Raw genomic sequence first — 20,529 nt, 5'->3', positions numbered from 1 at the left:
ATGCGAACATAGCCTTTTGACCACTAGAGGCCTCTGTCATTCTCTATGGTTTCAGCCAATCTGGCAACAACTAGCTAGTAGGAGGCGGCACTGGCAGTTGACACGGCGCACACACTTCTATCTTCAGACATTGGACAGACTCTTCAACATGCTCTTGTGACCATTAATATAAATTGGCCTGACAAATTCAACTATTTGGGGGAGGGATGATACAAATATACCACTTTGTAGGAAGGAGTAAAGCGACCGTCGGTCATCACTTGCAAATAAACACCCCGGAACTGGTTAGCTAGTTAACGTTACGCTCAGTTGGCTAGCTTTTTATTGGCAATGTTTACTAGCGTTGGTTGCTAGCTACACAACTGTCAACACGCGTGGAGAATAAACGTTTGGCCTGTGTACTATCAGCAAGACAGCTTGTTCTCAACACCGAAAACTTCACGGCGACCTACCACCACTTGTAGCTCCGAAAATGGCTTCAAGAGGGGGCTTTCCGGCTACTCAGATGAACCCCAGTGTTAACCCCATGAACGCTGGACATGCAGGCGGTGGAATGAGGATGCCAGGAATCCAACAGAATTCGGGTTTCCGAGCCATGAATGCCACTTCCCAGTACCATCAGGTAACTTGTCGAGAGGTTACCCCTCGGCTAACTTGTAACTAATTGTATATAATAGAATTTACCGTGATAACGTTGCTTTATTGGCTAAAATATGGCAAGTAATATTACTTAGTGACAAGTTAGGCAACGTTACTGTATAACGTTATCATGTTACAAAAACAGTGTTGGGTTAGGCTAACTACTAGCTAGTAAAGTTAGCTAGACACTACTGTGAATGTCAGACAAGTGGCAATGCAGCTACTGCAGTTAGAAAATTGACGTTTCCTCTTCATCTGTTGTATATTGATTTGTAATATAATCTGTCAACTTCCGCATTTCAAGAAAGTGAAAAACTGACCGCGGCATGAGTAGTTGATCATACCTATGTGAAGCTAGCCACAATAGTGTCATTTGCGGCTCGCCTTCAAAATAAACGTCCCCCTTTGAAAGTGATTCAAACGGATACAAATAGTGGAATAATGCCGTTGGATGTTGTACCTATGAAATGGGGTATCAGCCTACTCAGTCATACTCAAATATTAGCGTCTTATCTCTTATTGTGGGACTCTTAACTGCTGTACAGTGCCATATGGATGTCCAATAGACTGACTGGAAGGGTGATTTCCCACAGTTGAAATCCGACAGTAAGACCTAAGAAGCTTATAGTTGTGTCAACTCTACAGTTGTGTTGCGTGAAAGTCAATTTAATGGGTCCATAGGTTAGGCTTTAAACTGCATGTAAATATGCCCCAAATGCAATTCTAAAGTCTAATACATCCAATGTGATTTCATATTAACTAATTGTCTTTTGTTTAATTTATATAAAGATATTCTAGCCTTATCATGCCATATTTGGACTTGATATCAATTTTTTATCCGTTTGAATTACTTTCCATTGGAAACTTATTTTAAAGACCAACTGCAAATGAAACTCTTGTGGCTAATCCTTATTATGGCTAGCTTCATACAGCTAATCATATATCACGTGGTTGCTTCCTGACCACTGTCAGTTGTTGGAAAACAATGTTTGCAAATTAACAGGCAGTCGAAATGCAAGCTTTTTCATCACCGCTGTATGCATGACTATATGTAGCTAGTTCATGCATAATGTGTTAGGCTATGTAATATTGTGTTACTAATACATGGTTCCGCTTTGAAAGATATCAGAACAAACATTGATCACTTCAGCGAGGAAGAATGTTGTCAGTTTGCCATTAATGTAACCCCTTTCTGTCCCCCTGTGCTTTTAATTTCCAGCACCCTGGTATGCCTTCCAACAGGGGGATCCCGATGGGGCCAATTGGGGGCCCTGGACCCTCTTATGGGGGCGGGAACATGCCCTTACGCATAGGAATGGGGCAATCAGCCATGGATGCCTCTCGAAAGCGATTCCTTCAACAACAACCGCAGGGGGGGCTGGGAGGCCCAAGGCGTGGGTGAGTTAGGGGTTGGGTGGACTGTCTGGGGGGCACATGGTCGGTTTTTAAAAGGGGACATCGGGGTTGTTGTAGTGGTGGTGGGGTTTGTGGGGCACCATTGTACAGCATATTGATTAACCATGACTGAGGATTATGGCTGTACAAAAATATATTTGGTCTTGCCAGACATTGTCCTTGTCTGAAATCTGTCATGCATACTACTTACTTACTAAAACTACACACTATTTACTAATCAAACTACATACTATTTAGAACATACTGCTTAGTAAAAATGAATGCAGTAAGCAACAAATATCAACATACTAGGCTCACCCATCCTGAGAATGCATCATCTAATGTGAAATTGCGCTGATTCCCGCCATTCGTTCATTTGGGTACAACGTGTGCCCTTATCTCATTATCAGCTGTTGTCACACACATGTGAGTCTGGAAATACTCTTTTCTTCCTCAAAAATGTGCAGCTAGATTAAAAGCCAAAAGGAAAATAACATCCTGGAATTTAAAGCATACTCGCTTTTTGAAATTTCGCAAGCCTAAATGGCCTACTATTTAGAAAGCTAGTATGATTATTTGGACACGGCTATTGTCTATACCAGGTTATCGTTCTTGGTGAATTCTCAGGCAGTTATTTTTTAATTAATGATGCAGTTTGAATGCTGAATACTTCATGTCATGAAGACATGCAACCTAACTGCACTACTGTCAATGATAATGCATCTGGTAACCCCAACCAATAGAGCACCATGTGATCCCCCACACACAAGTACAAGCCCTTTATGACCATTAAGTGTACACCACAGTACTAGAAGTCAGCCATGTGGCGGTACATTAATGACACACAAGACAGACGGTCACAGTCTTTAGTGACCTTCCAGGGTCTTTGATAGTGACGGTGGTATAGGGACACTACTGAAAGACTCTTTTGTACCCCTGTCCTCTCAGTCAGTGGTCTGTCTGTTGCTCCACACAGTCTGCTGCACAGAGGAGTTAAAAACAAAGAAGACGTCCCATGACCATGCCCCACTGCCAGACAGAGCCACGTGGACAAGGGCATCTTTTTCTTACTTTTTTTTTACCTCAAAATGGAATGAGGTCATCTGCTTGTAAATGTTCGGGAGGATGGATGTCTGGTGGTTATTTCTATCATTTTGATTTACTGCAAGGGTCTTGTGTTTTTGAATGTAGTTTTCAAAATATACTGAACAAAAATGTAAATGCAACAATTTCAACGATTTTACTTAATACTACAGTTCATATAAGGAAATCAGTCAGTTGAAATACATTTATTAGGCCCTAATCTATTGATTTCACATGACTGGGCAGGTTTGCAGCCATGGGTGGGACTGGGGAGCCAGGCCCAGGGAATTAGAATATGTTTTTCCCCCACACAAAAGGGCTTTTATTTCCGACAAAAATACTCCTTAGTTTCATCAGCGGTCTGGGTGGCTGGTCTCAGACGATCCCGCAGGGGAAGAAGCCGGTGTGGAGGTCCTGGGCTGGCGTGGTTACACGTGGTCTGCAGTTGAGGTCAGTTTGGTTGTACTGCCAAATTCTCTAAAATGACGGAGGCGGCTTATGGTAAAGAAATGAACATTCAATTCTCTGGCAACAGCTCTAGTGTTTAATCAGCTTCTTGATATGCCACACTTGTCAGGTTGATGGATTATCTTGGCAAAGGAGAAATGCTCACTAATAGGGTTCTGAACAAATTTGTTCACGTTTTTGCGAAATAAGCTTTTTGTGCATATGGAACATTTCTAGGGTCTTTTATTTCAGCGCATGAAACATGGGACCAACACTTCACATGTTGTGTTTTCTATTTTTACTCAGTATATATTAGATACTTGGCACTTGATTAGCGAGTTGCACCAAGGGCTGAAAGTGAAAGGCTCTCCAAGGCCCTGAATAGTTGGATTTACTTGTTAAGCAAGGGTGAGCTAGTTTAATTCGATCAAAGAAAACAAAAGCTTTTGTTGATTCAATTGTGATAAGTGTTAGCCTTTGGGTCCAAAGAGTTGTGAGCCTGAACAAGCATCAGGGTCATATTCAGTAGGCACGTAGCGGAAGAAAACATATTGAAACGTGGCAGTACCATCTGAAGTCGTCCAATAAGAAACACTCTTTTTCTGTTGCAAGACATTTTGGTACGTTTTACCTGAATGAACACATCCCAATCCTCTAGCTTTTCCCTGTGTGGAATAGTGTAGCTATCATCATAAAGGTGTTTCTGTTTAAATAGCCAACATTCTAATTGCCTTACAATATGCCATTAAAGATTTGTGAAGATCTAACACCTTGTCTCGATTTTTGCAGCAAAAGGCGCAGGATGGCCGACAAGGTGCTACCACAGAGGGTGAGTATAAACGTTGCCCCCTTGAAAAATAATAGTTTGATCTAAAACCATAGATATGCATACATTATATGGCTCTGGATCGATCCATTTATTCCCGAGGGGAGGAAGACCCCATATCCCCCACATATTGAAACCTCCTTGTTCCAGATACGAGACCTGGTTCCAGAGTCTGAGGCCTATATGGACCTGCTGGCCTTTGAGAGGAAGCTGGACCAGACCATCGCCCGCAAACGCATGGAGATCCAGGAAGCCATCAAAAAGCCCATTACGGTACAGCTCAAACTCATTTGTATGTATGGTATTGTAAGATAATAATCATACATTGATCAATTAACACAATTTGGTCTTCCAGTGTTTCCCCTTAGATTCCTCTTCAGTCAGTATACAAAGGCTCCCGAAGCAAAATCCAGGGCAACATCCATTTTTTGTCAAATTATTTTACTCTGTCTAGATCTACAAAAATTATTTTAGGTCTCTCAGGCAAGAGAACTAGGAAGGGAGGCCTCCCCAACATTGGTATAGGTATGGGAAACACTTTCTTTGTAAGGTTGTGATGCGTGCTCTTGTTTACCTCTCCCTCTCAGCAAAAGCGCAAGTTGAGGATCTACATATCCAACACCTACACTCCCGGCAAGCCAGAAGGCGAAGAGGCAGAAAAAGTGTCATCCTGGGAACTAAGGGTGGAGGGAAAACTCCTTGAGGATGTAAGTGAGCCAACGGTGTCTGTTTATCTGACGCCAGTGGTAGCTAGCCTAAAACTTGTGACGTCACCCACCTAAAACCACACAAGACAAATGGAATCGTATTTCTAGCCAAAGCTTAGTTGTAAGTCACAAGCCAGTAGGTATTGTTCGTTGTCCACCATGTAGGGAAACCATTTTTTTTTTAAAGCGGAGGAAACGATACCTGAATAAAACTGCATCCATAGTGCTTGTTTGTCATACTCGTATAACACCATGTTATTTTTGCGATGTACAATCAACACCATATGTAGTTGGACAGAACCTAAAATTTGGCTCTATGCTCCAGCGTTTTGGGTTTTGAGATGTTTCAAGAGGCGACAGTACAAAATGTCACCTTTTCATTCGAGGGGATTTTCAAGCATACTGTTTTACCGTTTAGAAATTAAAGCACTTTATACAGTGCGTTCGGAAAGTATTCAGACCCCTTGACTTTAAATTGTTTTGGTTACGTTACAGCCTTATTCTGAAATTTATTAAATCAAAAATCATCTGCTATCTACACACAATACCCCAAAATGACAAAGGGATAACAGGCACTGATCTGTGGAAGGGTACCAAAACATTTGTCCAGCATTGAAGTTCCAAAGAACGCCGTGCCCTCCATTTAAATGGAAGAAGTTTGGAACCACCAAGACTCTTCCTAGAGCTGGCTGCCTGGCCAAACTGAGAAATTGGGGAGAAGGGCCTTGGTCAGGGAGGTGACCAAGAAACCAATGGTCACTCTGACAGAGTTCCTATGTGGAGATGGGAGGACTTTCCAGAAGGACAACAATTTCTGCAGCACTCCACCAATCAGGCCTTTATGGTAGAGGGGCCAGATGGAAGCCACTCCTCAGTAAAAGGCACATGACTGCCCACTTGGCATTTCCGAAAAGGCACCTAAAGACTGACCATGAGAAACAAGTCTCTGGTCTGATGATAACAACATTGAACTCTTTGGCATGAATGCCAAGCGTCATGTCTGGAGGAAACCTGGCACCATCCCTACGGTGAAGTGTGGTGGCAGCATCATGCTGAGGGTATGTTTTTCAGCGGCAGGGACTGGGAGACTTGTCTGGATCAAGGGAAAGCTGAACGGAGCAAAGTCCAGAGAGATTATTGATGAAAACCTCCTGAGGGCTCAGGACCTCAGACTGGGGCGAACGTTCACCTTCCAACAGGACAACGACCTTAAACACACAGCCAAGACAATGCAGGAGTGGCTTTGGGGCAAGTCTCTGAATTTCCTTGAGTGGTCCAGCCAGAGACTGGACTTGATTTGAATATCTCTGGAAAGACCTGAAAATAGCTGTGCAGCAACGCTCCCCATCCAACCTGACAGAACTTGACAGGATCTGCAAAGAAGAATGGGAGAAACCCCAAATACAGGTGTGCCAAGCTTGTAGCTTCATACCGAAGAAGACTCAAGGCTGTAATCGCTGCCAAAGGTGCTTCGACAAAGTACTGTGTAAAGGGTCTGAATACTTATGCAAGTGTGGTATTGTAAGTTTGTTTTAAATTATAAGTTAGCGAACATTTCTTGCCCTGTTTTTCCTTTGTCATTTTGGGTTATCGTGTGTAGATACTGTGTAAAAAAAACTATGTGATCAATTTTAGAATAAGGCTGTAACATAACAAAATGTGCAAAAGGTCTTAATTCCTTCCGAAGTCACTCTATATCTAGTCCCCCCCCATTTGACAAAGTCATAATTATTTGGACAAATTCATTTTATTAGTAAAAATTGTAGTATTTGGACCCATGTTCCTAGCAGGCAAAGAGTACATCAAGCTTCTGACTTGACAAACTCGATTTAGGTTTGTGTTTTGAGTTATGTTTTGCCCAATAGGAGCAGAAAAGTGATTGATTGACCAGAGTGATTTTCTTTCTAAATGAGTAGATAAGATGTTTCTGAACACCTTTTTAAATAAACCTTGATAATGCCATGATTAAGAAAAGTCATGATGAGTGAGGTTGGCCTACAACAAACCATGCTAACCTCTCACCATTACCAATAACAGGGGAGGTAAGCATTTTTCAGTGGGTATGGTCTTTGTGCCTCTACATTTCTCACTCCTCATGATTCATGAATGACTTTCCACAATCATGGTAGAATCCACATTAATTTAGGAGTGTCCAGAAACATCTTCTATTCTTACTAACAATAAAAGTGACTACAAAATGACACTATATTATTCACCATTCTGTTCCTACTGGGCAAAACATTATCTGAAATGCGACCAAAACAAACTATAAAAAAAGGGGAGTTATTTAACTAGGCAAGTCAGTTAAGAACAAATTCTTATTTACAATGACGGCCTACCAAAAGGCCTCCTGCGGCGACACAGCATGGTAGTGACACAGCATGGTAGCGACACAGCATGGTAGCGACACAGCATGGTAGCGACACAGCATGGTAGCGACACAGCATGGTAGCGACACATGACGACAACATGGTAGCAGCACAACATGGTAGCAACACAAAACATGGTACAAACATTATTGGCCACAGACAACAGCGCAAATGGCAAGAAGGTAGAGACAACAAGACATCACGCGATGCAGCCACAACTGTCAGTTAGTGTCCACGCTTGAGTCTGAGTGAAGAGCTGGAGATAAAACTGTCCAGTTTGAGTGTTTGTTGCAGCTCGTTCCAGTCACCTAGCTGCAGCAAACTGAAAAGATGAGCGACCCAGGTACGTGTGCGCTTTGGAAAACCTTTAGCAGAATGTGAATGGCAGAACGGGTGTTGTATGTGGAGGATGAGTGCTGCAGTAGATATCTCAGTTTAAGGGTTAGTTGATAGTAATTTAACGTTTTGTTGATAGTTAATTGAGCGTCTATAGACCATCTACAGATGGACTATCCAAATAGTGTCAATGGAATTTTCTGTTGGAAACATTCTGTATAGGAGGCTGCAGCGATTAGACAGAAATGGGGAAATTAGGGGCCACACATTAAAGCTGCAGCCATGATCAAAAGCCATTAACTGTTGTAATGCATACATTTCAGAAAATATGTTCCAGCTTTATTTTGGTGCATATGACCTCTCGCTTATCTCCGTTACACTATGTTGCAACTTTTTAGATCAAATCTCCACTACAAATGCATCCAACAAGTTTGTAGAGACACAAACACTATGTAGTCATAACCACATTTCCATACAACCATTTCATGCAGATGATTTGCCTGACGCATAAAACAATAAAATAAAAAGTAGTGGCAGGTCTGGTGGAAATTTGGTAGATAATTGTTGTTGGTGAAATGGATTATGCGACATTTGCGGTGGATATGCTTTTATGCGCAAATATGGATGTTAATTTAAACCATCTCGCTGGGAAGCTTGGAGTCATGAGATTTTAAAATGGGGAGTTGCAGAGTTTATAGGCTGAAATAAGTTTTAAAGTTCATACGTTTATGACTTATGGTGGATAAAGTGCACGATAATGAGCTTTATGCAAATGTACAATAAATATCGATACTACGTCATCATGCACAGCTGTTTATCTGCAAAAAGTCCGTTTGATGGAAACCAATTTGCCTATTTTTCTTTACATACAGAATTGAGTGACTTTGACCTAATATTATTACTTATTTTGGGGGGAGACTAAGTACATAAAGTGCCTTCATTTCTAGATGTTAATAGGAAACATTTGATCTCAAATCCACAATTCACATAGCCAAATTCACAATTTTCTTACTTAACTGTCCAAATACGTATGGTGTTGAGTGTATGCTCACTGTTCAGAAATATTGTTTTCGCCGCTACCATTTCATCTGAATCTAATGCCCCCTTTTTTTCTTTACAATTTACTACCTGAGCCTCTCTCAAAATATTTTAGGCACTTAACTTCAGCATTCTCCCATTCTGTTGGCCTGTGTCCTTGGCTTACACTACCCAGCCAGATGTTTTTTTTCAGTTTTTCTCTCATGTTCCTCTTTTCTCCGAAACAAGGAATTGAAACCATGGCTCGTTCTTTCTGCTACGTGCCATGAGTCGACATGCACCCTTCATACTTCTCATCTTCCAGCTGACAGTCATTGACTGCATCCCAAACGGCTCCCTATATAGTGAACTACTTTTAACCAGAGCCCTATGGTAGTAGTGCACTATATATGGAATATAGTGCAATTTGGAACGCATGCAATGACTGGGCTTGGCTGCAGCCACATTAAAAAGGGGGGGATTTATTTCTTGTTTTCCATTGCCTCAGTGGTTAGAGCGTGTGTAGGAAGGAGAAAGGGAAGGGGTGAGAGGGGACATGTTGCGCAAACCGTCATTGGCAGGGGTGAGTTTTGTTGGGGGGGGGGGGGTGTAAACTTAACCTAACATTCTGGGAGAAGTTGGCTTTCGCCAGCCACAGCCCCCTGATGTGGTAGGTACCAAACAATGCAGCTGTAGCAAAACACTGTAAAACCCAACAAAAATACCAGTGTGAATTATTTGTTTTCTTCTATTCTTTCCTCACATGCTTTTCCTAGCCTGGGAAACAGAAGAGGAAGTTTTCGTCCTTCTTTAAGAGTCTGGTCATTGAGCTCGATAAGGAACTGTATGGACCTGATAACCACTTGGTAGAGGTATGAAGGACACCATTACATACTTTGTCAACGACATTGACACCGTTTTTAGAAAGGTACCCCTGAACAAGCGTTCAAATTGCCATTACTGTTCAATTGGTCAGACATGAACAAAAAAAGCCTGGGTAATGAAAGGCTTACCGTAATGAAACTCCAATATACAAACGCATGTAGCACACAGCCATGTTGATCCTACGAATGGTGTTGGTGCTTATGTAGAGAACGGCTTGCACGAAGAAAATCTCAATAAAACCCACGCTAAAGAAGAATAGGTGTTAGTGTGCTGTTTTTGCACCATGTCAAGTTCTTTCGGGCACACAACGGGAAATGTTTTGCATCGGGAAAAAGATAATTAGTTTCTTATTGGACAAGTGCAGTTAGACCCTCCCTGTTTGTCCATTTTTCTACCATTTGGTGCCTAATGAACATGACTCTGGGTTTTATTCAATAGGCACAAAACAAGCCGAAATGTGGAGGGAGTTGCTAAACTTGTCCAATAAATTTGTTTTTAATTTTGTTTGCAAAATGTTTTGCACTAATTAATATGACCCACAGTTCTAAACTCTCTCTGTATTCTCTCAGTGGCACAGGATGCCCACCACCCAGGAGACAGACGGCTTCCAGGTGAAGAGACCAGGGGACGTGAGCGTGAAATGCACCCTGCTCCTAATGCTGGACCACCAGGTATACACACACACACACACACACCAGTGTATATTTTGTGCACTTAAATTTGATTTAGTCTATTAAGTCTTAGTCACATTTGTCATTTGAATAATGGCAGTTGGCCATTTTAGTCTACTATAGCCTACCTTTCATTTTAGTCGCATCACATTTGTATTGCCTCATTAACCAATAGTAAACATAAAACACTGACTTCGATGTGCACAAACATCCATAGCCTTGTCCTACCAACATTTTTCTGCATAACATCCTATTATCTTCCCAACAACAGAAATATGGCATATACAGTACCAGTCCAAAGTTTGGACACACCTACACATTCAAGGGTTTTTCTTTATTTTGACTATTTTCTACATTGTAGAATAATAGTGAAGACATCAAAACTATGAAATTTACACATGGAATCATGTAGTAACCAAAAAAGTGTTAATCAAATCAAAATATATTTTAGATTCTTCAAAGTAGCCACACTTTGCCTTGATGACAGCTTTGCACGCTCTTGGCATTCTCTCAACCAGCTTCACCTGGGATGTTTTTCCAACAGTCTTGAAGGAGTTCCCACATATGCTGAGCACTTGTTGGCTGCTTTTCCTTCACTCTGCGGTCCAACTCATCCTAAACCATCTCAGTTGAGTTGAGGTCGGGTGATTGTGGAGGTCAGGTTATCTGAAGCAGTGTTCCATCACTCTCCTTGGTCAAATAGCCCTTACACAGCCTAGATGTGTGTTGGGTCATTGTCTTATTTTTATTTATTTTTTTTACCTATAGTCCAGGCAGAGGAGGGTTATGTAATTTGATGAAATTTCGATATTTCTCAGTGTTTCAGATTTAGTTCCTCATTAGGCTGTATATCGATGTGCGCTGATGCCGCCCCTCATCTCTGATTCTCCACTGGGTGCTCAATATCAAGTGTTCCTATAGGCTAATTGGTGTGGTCTCAATCAAGTGATCCGTAGCGTATAGGCTACAGAGTGCATGTTTAGAGGGACAGAGCAAAGTTATATTTCTAAGATTGCTGCCGGGATGGTGTAAATAAAACTAGGCTGCATAATACACGGCAATGGATATTCCAACCCTGAGCCCCAGCCTGCTCTGCTATTGCTGATCCAACACTTTATTTTGTGTGTGTGTGCTGCTTACCCAATGACTGTGCTGTGTAGGGCTACGGTAGCAGTTCAGGAGGAGAGTCAAAGGTTCCTTCCTAAAATCATTTTTGATTAGGCCAAGTCCAAAAAATTCACTAACACTCTGTTCAGTTTGAGAAGGGGAGCGCGAAGATGAGGAGGGCCCGGAGGTCAACTTTGATAGCGTGCTACTGCTATAATAGATTTTTATTAAAAACAATATGTTATTGACCTCCCAATAAGCTAGTTTCTTTGTCGTTCAGAGGCTGACTTTGCTTGGGAAGTAATCTAATTCTGTCACTATGGATTGATTTAAGCTATTCACCCAGACAGCTTTTTGGGAAACACTTGTGACCTCTGATTGGGTTAAGCCACAGAAGAAGAGTAGCCATCAGTTAAAGCTTACATTTATCTGTGTAGGTAGGCCTACTTTCTGGGGTGGAAAGGTAAGCCCAACTTTTGAAAGTACCATGCTCAGATTCATAATGACGTCTCTGATTAAATTAACTGCGGACAAGACACACACTGATTTGGCATTGGAGAAATATGATAATATGAACACAGGCCTATATCTCTGTCCATTCTTAGCCTGTAATTTTGTGTGGTATTAAAAAGATATTCAACTAATATGTGAAGTTACATAGAATTGCATGAAATGTTTATAAAAGACCAAAAAAATTATCGGGCCTGCAAATACGATGATTGATTCAGGCAATGCTTTTACTATAAAGGAGATCTTTCCTCCCCTACTCTTGTCCACGGTGGTATTAGAACCCACAACCTTTTGGCCCACAGCCCTGTGCGCTATAAAATGCTTACAGAACGAAGAACCGTTTGTAAAACGGCACATCCAAGTCTCTGGTCTGTCTAAGAAGTGAGGGTATGTTCTCTGCTATCCACTTTGTTTCAATTATTATTTTGGGGTTAGGGGAGGGTTTAGGCCAAATATATTTCGCATTGTTCTACATAGCATAGTTCTATCTGAAAGTTCCAAAACATTGTGTCCTGCTGAACAAGTCTTTGGCTGTTTACACTGCTGCTACTCGCTGTTTTATTATCTATGCGTAGTGACTTTACCCCTACCTACATGTACACATTTCCTCAACTAACCTTTACCCCCACACATAGACTTGGGTTCCGGTTCCCCCTGTATATAGTCTCATTATTTTGTTACAAAATAATAAAAAAATATCTACTTTTAGTTTATATTTTTCATAACTGCATTGTTGGTTAAGGGCTTGTAAGTAAGCATTTCACGGTAAGGTTGTATTCCGCGCATGTGACGAATAAAATTCTTAGATTTATAGTTGGCTAATAAGAACATGACTGAACAAGATGTAGCCTAAACGAATGGTTAACGGTCCAGTCCGCAAGTAGCATAGTCGCGCTATGCTTTATGAATGTAAATGCGGCCCGCCAATGCGCTTGGGCAAGAAAGCGCAACCGTAGTATTGGTCATACCTTTTGAGCGGTAAGGGCTAGAATCAGGCGGTTTTCTGAGGAAAAGAGGGAGACTTGGCTACAGAACCTGGCTATGAAATGCAGTGGCGAATGTGTGGAGGGTTGAGCGAGACTACACATTCAAAGCCAGCCTACTTTTCTATACTCAAGGGGGAGAAAAACACAGCTAGACTGTTAACTATTAAACTCAATGCTGCTATTGTTTTTATTTTGTAAAGCAGCTTGTTTCCTAACCAGTCAAAGGGTAACTAAATAAAGGCTGGTGGTGACTGGTTAGCTATGGGGAAGCAAGAGTGTGATCCGAGGCGGCGCCGGAGCAGAGCCTGTCTGCCCACTCTCATCTCTTGCTCCCCCGCAGCTCACCAGCTCCAGGCTGTGTGTAGAGTATCCTTCCCACTGTTGGAACAGAGCGGTGCATCTGTGCTGCTAATATTGATGGTGCTTATCACTGAAAAGATCTCAATCTCTCCAAAAACGAAGTAAATACTGACACACAGAAGTGTAATACGGCATGGTAACACGTAGGCATTACAGTACCAATAAACCAGAGTAGCTATGGTGAAATGTCACATGCTATCACGTGTGATGACAATTTTGTTCATAAAATTGTGATGTATGTTTTGACTGTTATTACTACGTAGTCACTCAGACGTTATCAGGGTCATGTTTGCCCGCAGCATACCACCCTGTGTCCCATTTACTGGTTCAACTCTGAACCTAAGCAGGGTCGGTCCTGGTAGGTCCCTGGATGGGAGACCAGATTCTGCTGGAAGTGGTGTTTTGAAGGGCTTCTGGTCTAAGGAGATCCAAATTGCCCAGGAGAGTGAAGGGGACATTGCCCTACTCCATCTTTCGGATGGGACTTTAAATGGGTGTCCTGTCATTAAAAATCCCATGGCACTTACCGTAAGAGTAGGGGTGTGAACCCCGTTGTCATGGCTAAATTCCCAACCTGGCCCCATTCCATCATGGCCACCTAATCATCCCCCCATTCCTAATTGGCAGATCACTCCTCACCTCTCCAACTGAATGCTGATGTGTGGTGAACGTTCTGGCACATAAATGGTCGCCGTGCATCACCCAGGTGGGTGCTACACATTGGTGGTGGATGAGGTGAGTTTCCCCCTACTACGTAAAGCACTGAGTACCGCAGTTGGTAGAAAAGTGCTATATAAATCCAATCAATAAGTAGTATTAATTAGGCACCAAACCAAAGAAAACTGACTGAAACAGGGAGGGACTAACTGTCCAGTAAGAAACGCACATTTTTGTTTTCCATTGCAAAATGTTTTAAAAGATTTTCCGTTGCTTTCCGTAATGAACATGATCCTGATAATAGATATGGGGGAAGGTCAACTGAAGGATGCATGGCAGATGTGTCAGCCCTTTCGCAATATGTATATCATTTTAGGGAAGTGGAGGCGTGCCAATTTTAAAAAGCCAAACTGGCATTACCACATTTGAAGTACTATACTTTCAAACACGTGTTTAATATCTGCATGTGGATTTTGAGGGTTGAATAGTGATGTTTAAATTTCCAGTAACCAACAGAGACGATGTGATGGGAAGTGTGTTCATCTCCCTCCTCCTTTTTCTCCTCTGCATTTTTCCTTCTCCCCTCTCTCCTTTACCTCTTCTTTCACCACCTCCTCTTCACACAGCCCCCACAGTACAAGCTGGACCCAAGACTGGCCCGACTGCTAGGTGTACACACCCAGACACGGGCTAGCATCATGCAGGCGCTGTGGCTCTACATCAAGAACAACAAGCTGCAGGACAGCCACGAGAAGGAGTACATCAATTGCAACCGCTACTTCAGACAGGTGCAAGCCCTTAAATCTTAAAGGGATGACTTACTTATTCATGATGGCACCTAGTGGAGCAAAGGGCCTCACGTCTTAAAGGAATCATTCATCTCAATTGAACATTGTCAGTGTTTAATTGGATGTCGCCAATGTTTTTTGAGGCCTGCAGAATTATCTTAATGTAGATATAGTATGAACAACAAACCACACAGTCCTAAATCGATTACAGTTTAAATTTAGACTTTTGTGGGATAACTTTTGTGTTTTTTGGGGGGGGGGGGTGAACTGTAATTTAAACATTACTTGTCATGTAGCCTTAGGAAGCAATTGTGAAAGCTCTCAACCATTTGTCAACTTGACATAAATACAACACAAACATGCAGAAATACCAGCAAACAAAAGTAACTCCACAATGAATGAAACTTCTACGTAGAGCCAATTTAGGTTGGTAGAATGTGTGTGATAACAGTTGTCCTGAAGCAGGGATTTTCAAACATCTCCTCGGGGGGCCTCCAGCCGTTAGCAAGTTGGTTCAACTTGTCATCAAGCCCTTGACTACTGTGAATACAGATATGCATCCGTTTCTCACAGATACCTTTAAAAAAAATAAATAAAAAACGGCAGCCTAAGGCACTGCATCGCTGTGCATGAGGCATCACTACAGACCCGGGTTCGATCCCAGGCTGTGTCACAGACGAACGGGAGACCCATGAGGCGGGACACAATTTGTCGAGCGTCGCCAAGTTAGGAGAGGGTTTTGACAACCGGCATGTCCTAGCGACTCCTTGTGGCGGGCTGGGCGCCTGCAAGTGGACTTTGGTCGCTAGTTGTTCAGTGTTTCCTCCGACACATTGGTGCGGCTGGCTTCCGGGTTAAGCGAGCAGTGTGTCAAAAAGCAGTGTGGCTTGGCAGGTTCGTGTTTCGAGGGACGCATAGCTCTCGACTTTCACCTCTCCCGAGTCCGTACGGGAGTTGCAGCGATGGGACAAGACTAAATACCAAGTGGATATCAAGAAAAAGGAGTAAAAAACCCCACTCAGTATCTGGTGTGACCACCATTTTCCTCATGCAGCGCAATATCTCCTTTGCATTTGATTGTTGATTGTGGAATGTTGTCCCACTCCTATTCAATGGCTATGTGAAGTTGCTGGATACTGGCAGGAGCTGGAACACGCTGTTTTACACGTCGATCCAGAGCATCACAAACATGCTCAATGGGTGACATGTCTGAGTATGCAGGCATTGGAAGAACTGGGACGTTTTCAGCTTCCAGGAATTGTGTACAGATCCTTGCGACATGGGGTCGTGAATTATCATGCTGAAACATGAGGTGATGGCTGCGGATGAATGGCATGATAATCTGTTTATTCAAATTGCTATTGATTCAATGCATTGTGTTCTTTGTCTCTAGCTCATGCCTGCCCATACCATAACCCCAGCCACCACCATGTAGTATACTGTTCACAACGTTGACATCAGCAAACTGCTCGCCCACATGATGCCATAGATGTGGTCTGTGGTTGAGGCCAGTTGGACATACTGCCAAATTCTCTAAAATGACTTTGGAGGTGGCTTATAATAGAAAAATGTACATTTAATTCTCTGGCAACAGCTCTGGTGGACTTTCCTGTAGTCGGCATGGCAATTGCACGCAAGCTCAACACTTGAGACATCTGTGGCATTGTGTTGTATGAGAACTGCACATTTTAGTGGCCTTTTTTATTGTCCATAGCACAAGGTGCACCGGTGTATTGATCATGCTGTTTAATCAGCTTCTTGATATTCCGTTAACTTGGCAAAGGTGAAATGCTCACAAACAATGTAAACAAATTTGTGCGCAACATTTGAGAGAAATAAGCTTTTTGTTCATATGGACAATTTCTAGCATCTTATTTCAGCTCATGAAACATGGGACCAACACTTTACATGTTGCGTTTATATTATTGTTCAGTATAGTTTAGGGCTACAACAAAAGTGTGAAACATCTGGGGGGTCCCAGAGGAGAGATTTCTTTTTAAAACCACTGTCCTAAAGCACAGGTATCAAACTTTTTCCATGGAGGGCCGAGTGTCTGCGGGTTTTCACTCCTGCCTTGTACTTGAATGATCAATTAAGGTCCCTGATCAGTTCGGACATATAATATAACACAAATTAAGAAAATAACAAAACATCAAACTCTGCTTCCATGGAATGAGTTTGACACCCCTGTCCTAAAGGAATGTTTTCTTTTTTTTTTTTTTTTTTTTTTGTAAATCAAAAATAAGCTTTACTTAAACGGTTAACTACCCCTTTAACTTGTCTGAACTGCAGATTTTAGGCTGCACACGTATGCGGTTCTCTGAGATTCCCATGAAGCTGGCTGGCCTGCTGCAGCATCCTGACCCCATCATCATCAATCACATGATCAGGTGTGTATGAGTGGCTAATAACCAAACTCAAATCGACACCTACCCCTTGTGCTTGTATAGATCTGAGCGGAATGGATGGAATTATGCCAAGAGATCTCAAAGTGCGTTCTTGTTGTGGCCCCCATACTGATATCTAATACCTATTGGAATCGGGCCCTATTGGAAGTGTTCCTAAAACCCATGTTCATTACTTTATTACCATAGCTTAGTAATATCATAGTCAGGCTAAAGTCTGGGATATAATTTCTTACATCTGTATTTAATCATTTAATGTACGCAAAAAAAAATTAAAGGGATTTTTCTGTGTTCGTCCCTTTAAACCGATTACGACTGTCTTAATACGTCTCTGTTCTATTCTCACCACTCTAGCGTGGACCCGAACGACCAGAAGAAGACGGCGTGCTACGACATTGACGTGGAGGTGGACGATCCTCTGAAGGCCCAGATGAATAGTTTCCTGTCCTCCACTACCAATCAACAGGAGATCGCCGCCCTGGAGATGAAGGTCGATTTTGAATTGAATAAACTTTATTGATCCTTAAGAGGTCTGGAACCCTGACCACTATAATGCCCGACTGTTTCAGACCCTTGCTTTAAGTCAGTGGAATCTTTTGGCAATAACCCTTTCTTTTGAGTGGCTGCAGCCAGCAGTGTCTGCATGTTTTCATTGAGTGACTAATAAAACTTCCATGACGGAACTAGTGAGTAGATATCTTCGTAAATTGGGAGCGCCTCTGTTGCTCAGGTCTTAGTTTGAAGTGCAATGTTTGAGCGTCTGCCCGTTTCTCTTATTAGGTGATGGATGACGAAATCATTGAATCAACACGGCTAGTGCTTAGCCTGGTCCCAGATAGGATTGTGCTGTATAGCCAAGACAGTTGGCAAGACGTTATAAACAGATCTGGGTACAGGCTTATTAGGGCTGGCCTTTCCAACTATAAAAACATACAGGTCTTCATGTAATTTCTAGTATCTCATCAGGCATGTCCTCACTCGACTCTTCTCAGATCCACGAGACCATTGAGTCTATTAACCAGCTGAAGACCCAGCGAGACTTCATGTTGAGCTTCAGCAACAACCCGCAGGACTTCATTCAGGACTGGCTCAAGTCCCAGAGTCGAGACCTCAAGGTACTGACCAACTGTAAATACCTTGGCATCAAGGGCTGCATTCCATTCCAAAATGCTGCTCCCTTCCCGATCTCTCTCTCTCTGGTTCTTTTCCGCACACTTCCATAGCCAAATCTTTTCACAATGTAATAAATCCAATGACTTGTGCATCTGTCCTACTTAATAGAATGTATGTATAGGAATCCATTGCCTTGAATGTAATGTACACACATGCATATCCTCTTCTCCTTGTTGTGTAGAGGAGATTTGAGATGGTGGACCAAGTTATTAAAGTATTGTACCACTTACCTGTAAATGTATTGTTGTTTCTCAGTTGATGACGGACGTGGCAGGAAACCCAGAGGAGGAGAGGAGGACTGAGTTTTACCAGGCCCCCTGGGTGCCAGAAGCTGTGGGCCGATACGTCTACTCTAAGGTAGGCATCCAGCACCATCGGATGGGTGATGGGTCGCAATATTTTTCATTAGGGCTATTTGTTGTATCCGTGCAGTACACTCTGTATTGGTCTATCACTAAAAGGGAACAAGGTTGACACACCTGTACGAATACTTTTAGGATGTTTTATGTAGGTAGGGCTGGTCGACGTTTATAAATAAATGCTTATCATGCCGTTTCACTGTTAAAGGAATAGTTCACCCAAATTACACACTGAATTCCTTACCCTGTAAGCGGTCTATGGACAAGGTATGACCGCAGTCCATGGTTTGGTTTTATTTCTCTGGCACTGTTTCAAAAAATGCAAACGTTTCAGCATTTGTGGCCCATCCCATTCAAGTCATGGTACCTATATTCGCGTTTTTCATATCCAAATCTTCCAAAAGTATCTAAAATGTAATTATGACTCAAAATTGCTTAGATGATTTCAAAATGATGGTACCGATATTAGCGTTTTTCGCAATTTGAGACACTTATGGATGACTTGGATATTTAAAAAAAAAAGCTAATATTGATACCATGACTTGAATGTGATTTGTGTCACGAATGCTAAAATGTTAGCATTTAGAAACTGTACCAAGGAAACTAAACCAAAGCATGGCTCTGTCATACCTTGTCCATAGACTGAACAGGGTAAGTAAACCAATGTCATTTTTTAAATTTTGGTGAACTATCCCTTTAAAAATATACACATTTCTGTGTCTTAGGTGCAGCAGAGAAGACAGGAGTTGGAGCAGGTGCTGGGAATTCGACTCACCTGAGTCCTTATGGAGCGTAGCTCCCCAATCCACTAAAACAAAACAAGGCACATTTTTAAGATGGTCTTAAACTCCCAGTTTTACATTAATCATATCCAAAACACAACCACAGAACTGGAATCCGCTTCTATCAATTCGCATTGCCTTTTTCAACCACTTTGTAATAGCAAATGTTTATATATATATATATATATATATATATATATATATATATATATATATATATATATTATTATATATATATATATTATTCTATAACTATTGCAGCTAATGTGTCTTTCAATCACAAAGCCTTATGTCCTTATGGGAATGGTTTGGTGCAATGGTTTCAGCAGGGTAAAGGCTTTTGGGTACTTGTCTGGTATCTGTTAGTAGCGCTTTTCTTTCTCCAAAGTAATTACTTTGAGACCAAAGTAATGATTTTACATGGTCTTGCTTATAGTCTCGTCTTTCTCCACATTACGAGGGATACTGTTTGACAGCCAGCTGATTCAAATATTTGCCTTTTTATAATATTGCAAGATGTACAAATGAGTTTGTAGCTTTCTTCCCACATTTTGCTTATGATGTCTTAACTTGAGTCAAAACAACTTGGACAGTACCAATGCTTATGTGCCATTTTTGTTGTGTGTGTTTTTACCATAGTTTTTCAAAGCTATGGAGATGATTAGTTAGGGGAAAGTACCTAAAGCCTAGTAGCCTTTACACAAACAACGCTTGTTAGAAATACAGAATAATATCCTAGAATCCATGTTTGGACAGGACACTCAGGAAATCGTAGTGCTGGTAAAGGGGCTGTTCTATTCGCTAGGAAAGGAGCCCACTTTGTCCAGCTGTTTCAGTCAATTTGGATTTGTGTTTCTCTGTTCACATGCTGTTTTGATTGGTTGTTAGGGTATTTCACTGTCTGAATTCCAAGGGGGTGGAAGATTGGCAGTTTGGGTGGGTGCAAGGGGGTCTCCTAAAAGGAATACTTTGTGATTTTGGCAATGAAGCCCTCTACTTCCCCAGAGTCAGATGAAATCATTGATAC

The 20,529-nt window shown here is 41.9% G+C and overlaps 1 protein-coding gene across 1 annotated transcript; it reads left to right on the top strand.

The window, feature by feature from the left end:
• Positions 1-38: 38 nt before the first annotated feature.
• Positions 39-19,684, top strand: LOC139368249 (SWI/SNF related BAF chromatin remodeling complex subunit D2). The gene is made up of 13 exons (XM_071106960.1): positions 39-622; positions 1,859-2,037; positions 4,354-4,393; positions 4,541-4,663; positions 4,978-5,097; positions 9,596-9,691; positions 10,274-10,375; positions 14,622-14,783; positions 17,076-17,173; positions 17,543-17,678; positions 18,181-18,303; positions 18,617-18,718; positions 19,446-19,684. The coding sequence occupies exons 1-13, from the start codon at positions 473-475 to the stop codon at positions 19,497-19,499; spliced, it is 1,485 nt and encodes a 494-aa protein (XP_070963061.1). The 5' UTR covers positions 39-472; the 3' UTR covers positions 19,500-19,684.
• The last annotated feature ends 845 nt before the right edge of the window (positions 19,685-20,529 follow it).

Source organism: Oncorhynchus clarkii, chromosome 16, assembly GCF_045791955.1.
Source record: "Oncorhynchus clarkii lewisi isolate Uvic-CL-2024 chromosome 16, UVic_Ocla_1.0, whole genome shotgun sequence".
NCBI classification, from domain to species: Eukaryota; Metazoa; Chordata; class Actinopteri; order Salmoniformes; family Salmonidae; genus Oncorhynchus; species Oncorhynchus clarkii.
This window is presented reverse-complemented; position numbering and strand designations above follow the sequence as displayed.

What these genes read in the sequence shown, in the direction of transcription:
- LOC139368249 (XM_071106960.1), top strand. Translation starts at nt 473, where the DNA reads ATGGCTTCAAGAGGGGGCTTTCCGGCTACTCAGATGAACCCCAGTGTT. An exon ending in ACAAGGTGCTACCACAGAGG is followed by an intron (nt 4,394 to 4,540) that starts GTGAGTATAAAC and finishes TCCTTGTTCCAG; the next exon opens with ATACGAGACCTGGTTCCAGA. An exon ending in GCAACCGCTACTTCAGACAG is followed by an intron (nt 14,784 to 17,075) that starts GTGCAAGCCCTT and finishes TCTGAACTGCAG; the next exon opens with ATTTTAGGCTGCACACGTAT.